This window comes from Chiloscyllium punctatum, chromosome 6 (genome assembly GCF_047496795.1).
Source record: "Chiloscyllium punctatum isolate Juve2018m chromosome 6, sChiPun1.3, whole genome shotgun sequence".
Lineage (NCBI taxonomy): Eukaryota > Metazoa > Chordata > Chondrichthyes > Orectolobiformes > Hemiscylliidae > Chiloscyllium > Chiloscyllium punctatum.
Genome location: NC_092744.1, coordinates 26204306 through 26213160, shown reverse-complemented (window position 1 = coordinate 26213160; position 8855 = coordinate 26204306). Strand labels below are relative to the sequence as shown.

Genomic DNA, 8855 nt, shown 5'->3' with positions numbered 1-8855 from the left:
AGGCGGCATTTGGTATGTTTTCCTTTATTGGTCAGAGTATTGAGTACAGGAGTTGGGAGCTCATGTTTGCGGCTGTACAGGACATTGGTTAGGCCACTGTTGGAATATTGCGTGCAATTCTGGTCTCCTTCATATCAGAAAGATGTTGTGAAACTTGAAAGGATTCAGAAAAGATTTACAAGGATGTTGCCAGGGTTGGAGGATTTGAGCTATAGGGAGAGGCTGAACAGGCTGGGGCTGTTTTCCCTGGAGTGTCGGAGGCTGAGGGGTGACCTTATAGAGGTTTACAAAATTATGGGGGGGCGTGGATAGGATAAATAGACAAAGTCTTTTCCCTGAGGTCAGGGAGTCCAGAACTAGAGGGCATAGGTTTAGGGTGAGAGTGGAAAGATATAAAAGAGACCTAAGTGGCAACTTTTTCATGCAGAGGGTGGTGCATGTATGGAATGAGCTGCCAGAGGAAGTGGTGGAGGCTGGTACAATTGCAACTTTTAAGAGGCATTTCAATGGGTATATGAATAGGAAGGGTTTGGAGGGATATGGGCCGGGTGCTGGCAGGTAGAACTCGATTGGGTTGGGATATCTGGTCGGCATGGATGGGTTGGACCGAAAGGTCTGTTTCTATGCTGTACATCTCTATGACTCTATTGGTATCCAAAATTCAATCATACTGTGATTTTTTTTATTGTTCCTCAAAAGCTTCACTAGACATATACTACTCACAGAGTTACAATCAGATGAAGAGTCAAACTTCACAACAAAATTATTCAAGGAAGGTGTAGGCAGCTGAGGAATAAAACAATTCAAATCTACTGTGTACTATCCAGAATTGCAGGCAGTGCTAGAAAAGTGGCATCAAACATTAAAGATCAGGCTGAGGGCTTGTCATCAAGATTATCCAGATGATTGGCATAAGGGAATTCCATTTATACTTCTGCAATCAGAGATGCACCAAAAACCAGTGTGATGTCAGGCAACTGAACTATTGCAAGACACCTATCCTTGGATATTTTTCTTCCTGACTGTGTGGGAATGAGGTTGCAAAGTCACGGGAGAGATTGAAGAATATAGATAAGAAAGTTAAAGTAGAATTAGCAGAGACCCTATTTGTTCAAATAGTTGAGATAAAACAGGAGCAAATAGATGACAAAGCAGATATCTTCAGACGAGATAAAGTAAACTGAATTACAGCAGTAAGATGACAATTTAAAACAATTGTGGATGCTTGCTAAGCTGGAAGGTTCATTTTCAGACGTTTCATCACCATACTAGGTAATATCTTCAGTGAGCCTCCGGACGAAGCACTGCTGATGATTCCTGCTTTCTATTTATATGTTTGGGTTTCTTTGAGTTGGTGATGTCAATTCCTGTGGTTATGTCATTTCCTATGATGATGTCATGTCCTGTTCTTTTTCTCAAGGGTATGGTAAACGGGGTCCAACTCAACGTGTTTGTTGAGAGAGTTCTGGTTGGAATGCCATGCTTCTAGGAATTCTCATGCATGTCTCTGTTTCACTTGTCCTAGGACGGAGATGTTGACCCCATACAGACAACAAGCAAAACTAATGTAATTTACAAAATACCGTGCAAAACCTGTAACAAACACTACATTGGACAAACAGGCAGAAAACTAGCCACCAAGATACATGAAAATCAACTAGCGACAAAAAGACATGACCCTCTCTCACTAGTATCCTTACATACAGATAAGGATGGACACCACTTCAAGTGGGAAAACACATCCATCCTAGGACAATTATCAGTCACTGTTGTCGTGTCAAGGCCAAAGAAGTGAAAGAGTTCACAGTGTGTGTTCTGTTGAATTTTCCACAGTATAATGTTTCCAGTTCAAGTAGAGTGAGGCATTCATGGACTTGGATCATGAAGGTGGAATATGCCAAAATATTAAAGCACAGGGATATTTAGAGTTCAGTGATTTTTCAACCTTATTTTTTGTGATTGTCCATTGTACTGTTCACAAACAGAATAAGAAAAGATCCCTGATGGGATAATAAGAGTAAACCTAGAATTAGAACCTATGAATTAGAATGCAATATTGGTGAGCAATTAATTTTACTTCAGTCAGACTTCAAATGATTGACTAGATCCTAATAAAAAGTAATGTCAGGGCTTGTTTTTATCTTTCTGTTTAATTTTACCACATCAGAATTATTATGATGAAACTGTAAATGCATTTCTCCAGGGGCAGTGAATCAAAACCTGATTTTTGGAGATGGAGATAGCCCATGTGCTGGGAGACTTCAAGTTTACCTCCTTGGCTCATGGCAACAAATTTGTGGTCAAATGTGGGACATGAATGACGCTCATGTTTTCTGTAAATACCTCGGATGTGGCGAAGCTGTATCAGCATCAGCATCTCAGTTTGGAGGTCCCAATTTGCCTGTGCTAAATGTTGACATTGGCTGCAAAGGCAGTGAGAAGATGCCCTGGGATTGTGAAATTATTACTGATATTTACAGAACCTGTTCGAGAGAAGTGGAACCAGCTGGTGTCATATGTTCAGGTAACTCTCCTGTCTGAAACATTTAAAACAAGGGGAATTGATATCACTTCTTGACTCAGCAGACAACTTACATGCAGTATCACATTGTAAGATAATAAATGTTTTTTTAAGTCAGATTGAAGGGTGCAGGTTTGGAAATGAAATATAACTATTCTTAATATTTTACTGATGCACTATTATGCACGTTACCTTTCACATAGAATTTGAGTCTGTTGTCCTTCAACAAGCACATGAATAGGCAGGTCAATGTTTCACTAAATAGAACTAAAAGGGAGTGGATATTGCAACTGCCTTGCCAGCAAAATCAACAGAATGAATAGTTTTGAATTGCTTACAAGCCAGAGTGGACTGCAGTCAGAATATTTCTGCAGTCATGTGTGGAAAGTGAACAAGCAGAGCATATTATTCTTCCATGAAATAGTAGTAAGTACAGGACAGTAACTAGAAATTATGCATATAAAGTCCATTGCAAATATTTACACTTGCACAATGCCCAGGCATGATCAACCACTGCCTGACATAATTATCTCCAACTCGCCAATGATATAGTGATATTCAAATTATGTCACTTGTGCTCTTGTCCTTTGCTCCTGGGCTGCTAATTGTACATCCATCGCCAAATTCATGTAAGTTTCATTTTGTCATTGGTGGTTTCTGATTGTCTTACTTTCTGAGAGGCAGGAGATAGTTTGAAAGTCTATGCATCTGAACAAGAACACAATTGATGGTGTTGGCATCACTAACAACAACAACAACAAAAACAGAAATTGCTGGAAAATCTCAGCTGGTCCGGCAGCATCTGTGGAGAGAAATCAGAGTTAACATTTTTGTTCCACTGACTCTTCCTCAGAACAGTTCTAAGGAAATGTCACTAGACCTTCTCAACAGATGCTGCCAGACCTGCTGAGACTTTTCAGCAATTTCTGTTTCTGATTCTGGTTTACAGTTCTTTCAGATTTTATACTAAAATGACATCTCAGTTTTGAAGCCAGTTAATGCTACCTTTCCTTTTCCCTACAGTCATTGTGTGCAGCCATACATTTGGCAAAAAAAAATTGCACTACTAATTCTAAGAAAAAGCTTACTCTAACATTTGTAGATGGTGTGATTTTTTAAAATTGTGATTATAGAAAAATGCCATTTTCTTTATGATCTTCAATACCTATACATACAAGTGTATGAATATGGACACTTGGAGTAGGAGAAGGCCACTGTGTTTCTTAAATCTGCTCCTCCATTCAGTAAGGTCATGATTGACCAGATTATTTCATATTTCTCTCTAACCTGTTATTCTTTAAACCCTGCTTATCAAGCATCTTTCTGCTTCTGATTTGCAATATTCAACGGCTCTGCTTCAAGCACTTTCATTCCAAGGTGTCACAATTATCTTGAGAACTAAGTTTCCCTTGCCGTTGTCAGTAATGGATCACCCTTATTTTAAAACAATGAGCTATACTTCAACATTGTGAAGAGAAGATATCCTCTCCAAATCCACCATCTGAAACCGTCCAAAATCTTAAAGGTTCAATGAATTTTGTTCTAAATCTTCTGAACTCCAGTGAATACAAGTCAGACATGCTCAAATTTTCTCAAAATAAAACCCAGTGAATGTACCTACTAGAGAAGGTGCAAAATTTGGCCTACTCTTGGGAAATAATGAGGTGTCAGTGGAGGAGCACTTTGGGGCCAGAGACCATAATTCTATTCATTTTAAAATAGTGATGGAAAAGGATAGACCAGATTTAAAAGTTGAAATTCTAAATTGGAGAAAGGCCAATTTTGATTGTATTTGGCAAGAACTTTCGAAAGCTGATTGGAGGCAGATGTTCGCAGGTAAATGGACGGCTGGAAAATGGGAAGCCTTCAGAAATGAGATAACAAGAATCCAGACAAAGTATATTCCTGTCAGGGTGAAAGGGAAGGCTGATAGGTATAGGGAATGCTGGATGACTAAAGAAATTGAGGGTTTGGTTCAGAAAAAGAAGGAAGCATATGTCAGGTAAATTCAGGAGAGATCGAGTGAATCCTTAGAAGAGTGTAAAGGAAGTAGGAATAACTTAATAGGGAAATCAGGAGGGCAAAACGGGGACGTGAGATAGCTTTGGCAAATAGAGTTAAGGAGAATCCAAAGTGTTTTTACAAATATATTAAGGACAAAATGGTAACGAGGGAGAGAATAGGGCCCCTCAAAGATCAGCAAGGCGGCCTTTGTGTGCAGCCTCAGAAAATAGGGGAGATACTAAATGAATATTTACTGTGGAAAAGGATACAGAAGATATAGACTGTGGGGAAATAGATGTTGACATCTTGCAAAATGTCCAGATTACAGAGGAGGAAGTGCTGGATGTCTTGAAATGGTTAAAGGTGGAAAATCCCCAGGACATCATCAGGTGTACCTGAGAACTCTGTGGGAAGCTGGAGAAGTGATTGCTGGGTCTCTTGCTGAGATATTTTTATCATCGATAGTCACAGGTGAGGTGCCAGAAGATTGGAGGTTGGCAAACATGGTGCCACTGTTTAAGAATGTCCTGTACAGCCACAACATGACCTCCCAACTCCTGTACTCATTACTCTGACCAATAAAGGAAAGCATACCAAACACCTTCTTCACTATCCTATCTACCTGCGACTCCACTTTCAATGAGCTATGAACCTGCACTCCAAGGTCTCTTTGTTCAGCAACACTCCCTAGGACCTTACCATTAAGTGTATAAGTCCTGCTAAGATTTGTTTTCCCAAAATGCAGCACCCCGCATTTATCTGATGCCACTTCTCAGCCCATTGGCCCATCTGGTCCAGATCCTGTTGTAATCTGAGGTAAACCTCTTTGCTGTCCACTACACCCCCAGTTTTGGTGTCATCTGCAAACTTACTAACTGTCCCTCTTATGCTCGCATCCAAATCATTTATGTAAATGACAAAAAGTAGAGGGCCCAGCACCGATCCTTGTGGCACTCCACTGGTCACATGCCTCCAGTCTGAAAAACAACCCTCTACCACCACCCTCTGTCTTCTACCTTTGAGCCAGTTCTGTATCCAAATGGCTAGTTCTCCCTTTATTCCATGAGATCTAACCTTGCTAATCAGTCTCCCATGGGGAACCTTGTCGAATGCCTTACTGAAGTCCATAGAGATCACATCTACTGCTCTGCACTCAATCTTCTTTGTTACTTCTTCAAAAAACTCAATCAAGTTTGTGAGACATGATTTCCCATGCACAAAGCCATGTTGACTATCCCAAATCAGTCCTTGCCTTTACAAATACATGTACATCCTGTCCCTCAGGATTCCCTCCAACAACTTGCCCAGCACCGAGGTCAGGCTCAACAACCCCAGGGAAAAGACTTTGTCTATTTATCCTATCCATCTGTCTGTTCTTCCTCAAGATCATGTCCTTTCATCCAAATTTCCATTATTTTATGTTCCAGTCTTCCTTCCCTCTTTGTCTCAAGCTATCATACTCAAGCTGCTTTAATTGTAATTCTGATGACTCACTGCTTGAAGTACCTGGTTCCCTTGATTTTCCGTGAAAGGATGATTTTTACATTTTATTTTGCCTTTAGACCATACAAGACTCAGTTTTCTTCATTTACGCATTATTTTCATGCATGCACCTACCCATCAACTGTCACGCACAACTCAAATCTTCGTAACAAAAGCAATGGATTATACTATTTAAGAGATAGCAAGCTTCTGATGAAACAGTTACACATTTACTCACCCCGAGCTCTAACAAGCAGTGTTGACATAGTCTACATTCCAAGTTAACGCACAAGACAATATTTTCCAATCACATTCAAACTAGTACACATAATTTCATTCACCAGTACTAAAGGCTGTGCCAACATGTTATTTATTGCTACATTTTGTTTTGTAAAAAATGTCTCCACTAAATTCCTTTGCCAATTATATTAGCTCAGCCTTAGACAAATCTTGCAAACACATCAGAGATAATTCCTTCATTTACAGGCTGATTTTAGCCATTCCCAATGCCGTGTTAATTTGATAATGTGATAAACCTAATTTTTAATCCTTTTCATCCTTTACAAAATTATTAATACTCCACCCAAACATTCTCACATTGTCCACATTCAAGAATCCTGCAGTAATCCACCAGGCTTTGTTGAGACACTGAAGTGCAGCAGTGATTGAACCTCACAACTCTGCGAGTATAATTGATTGATTCACCAAAATGGTTAAATTGCTTTAATGTTATTGTTTTCTAGGGCAAAGAGGAGAACTCTGCAAAGGTTCCATCAAGAAGCAGAGAAATGTGTTTATTATTAGCAAACCAAGTGTCAAGATGGGTTATGTCCACCTGTTATGAAAATTTACATCAGGTCTCCTTTAAATCTACATGCACATACATTCGTAGACAGGAAAAGAGAAGAGATATAGCTCTACAATGCTATCAGATGTCTGAAAAGGAGTTATTATGTATCATGAATCAAAACCCGACAGGTGGAATTAGAGGATGTTTTCACTGTTCTATTCATTTTCTATTAATGAGGTCATGTTGCTGTCACTCACAGGATGAAGGAAGATCTCAGATCTTTTCAGAAATAGCCAGTCAGTAGGAGCGAGATCTTATATTCAGCTTGTATCTCAGAATTCAAAATGTTTGATTGTGTGTTTCCAGACAGAGAGAGTGATTGTTGCTTTCTTAGAAGCCTCTCCACAACTCTTAACATTTTATTCTTTTATATAAGAGGAACAGACAAACAGATCTTTATTGTTGGCTTCTTGGAATTCGATTTTAATTTTGTTACTCCCCACTTTGCAGCAAAATAGAAACTAATAGTCTAAAATCTGTTGCAAGACAACCTGCCTTACAATGGTCATTTTCCATATTCGCCAAGCAATGCCCAAAGATTCAATTTTCCATTTGTCATTCTTAAACAAAATGGTTCGAGTGAGTTACTGTGGTGCAGTTTCAGAAAGAATTTGCAGAAAATGTGATGTTCGAATTGAAAGTCAATCTAATGCTGTAATTAAGAATTCTAACTGACTTGGAAACAAACTAAGCTCACTCATAGTAACAATTTTGTTATGTACTTCATAACTATTAATACCAAGATGCAGATTATCAGGTTTATAATCTGATGAACATAGGTTGCAGTAACTTCAAAGTAAGACTGCTCCAATGTAAAAATAACAATGCTGTTTTAATTTTCAGCACAACATAATTAGCGATAGAGATCTTCATTTACCTTGTAGAGTGAAAGATCCTTATTGTTTTAAAATAACAGGTCATAAGCAGCCAAGACTTGTTGGTGGAGCAGATAGATGCTCTGGAAGGTTGGAGATCCAGAAAGGAATGACCTGGGGGACTGTGTGTGATTCACACTGGGATTCACTGGATGCCAATGTTGTGTGCGCCTCACTCGAATGTGGAGAACTTGTATCAGTACTGAAAGGAGCTCAGTTTGGAGAGGGCAGTGCTCCCATATGGCAAGACGTCTATGAATGCCAGGGAAATGAGACCATTCTCTGGTCTTGCCCTACGACACAAATCAATCAAAAGAATTGCACGCACAGACATGATGTCAGTATTATTTGTTCTGGTAAGTGTTTTATCCTTTCCTCCACCTGCTTTCAAGTGGAAGATAGCTTAAAATCTGACCATTTTTAATTATAGATTTACAGCTTTATTTTTCTACATCTTAATCAATTACATGCGAAACATAGTTGATGCTGAGAGTCAGATTCAGATTGCAATTGCCATTTCAATATTGGTGACTGTATATGATATTTCACTCCGCATTTATTGGAAGAGCTTTCAGAGTTTAAAAATTCCAAAGATGCATGGTCTTCTGAATGAAGAACTCACTCCTCATCTCAATTAAAAATTCTCTATCCCTCTAATGAGACAATTTCACCTGGTTTGATACTCACCAGCCAGGGCCACATCTTCTCGACATTGAAAACTGTGACAGCACAATACAGGGCCAAAGTATTAGAGATGAGCTCTCCTTCTTTGAAAGTCTGAAGAATTTAAGGACAGAATCCCAAAATCTGCCGTATAAGACAGTACTACCATGGAAGAATTAGTCAATTGTACCCTATTACATTACCTCTATAACATGTGGGTTGTTCCATTAGTAAGCAGACTAAAACTGAAGATAGTATTGTAAGTATAGGTGTCTATACCGTCTTTTTGGAGGAGGCTCCCCTTCCTGGTCCTCTCCATCTCCATTAGTGACGACCGACTTGACACTGACATTTTTTACAAACCCACTGACTCCCATAGCTACCTGGATTACACCTCTTCCCACCCTATCTCTTGCAAAAATGCCATCCCGTATTCCCAATTTCTCCGCCTCCGCCGTAT

The 8855-nt window shown here is 39.3% G+C and overlaps 1 protein-coding gene across 1 annotated transcript in view; it reads left to right on the top strand.

Annotated features, from left to right (window-relative positions):
• Nucleotides 1–2313: 2313 nt before the first annotated feature.
• LOC140478634 (scavenger receptor cysteine-rich domain-containing protein DMBT1-like) overlaps nt 2314–8855 on the top strand; it is a 151795-nt gene continuing 145253 nt past the window's right edge. Inside the window, exon 1 of the mRNA XM_072571852.1 lies at nt 2314–2524. Within this exon, the coding sequence (XP_072427953.1) occupies nt 2314–2524 (211 nt within the window). The remainder of the gene's footprint in view (nt 2525–8855) is intronic.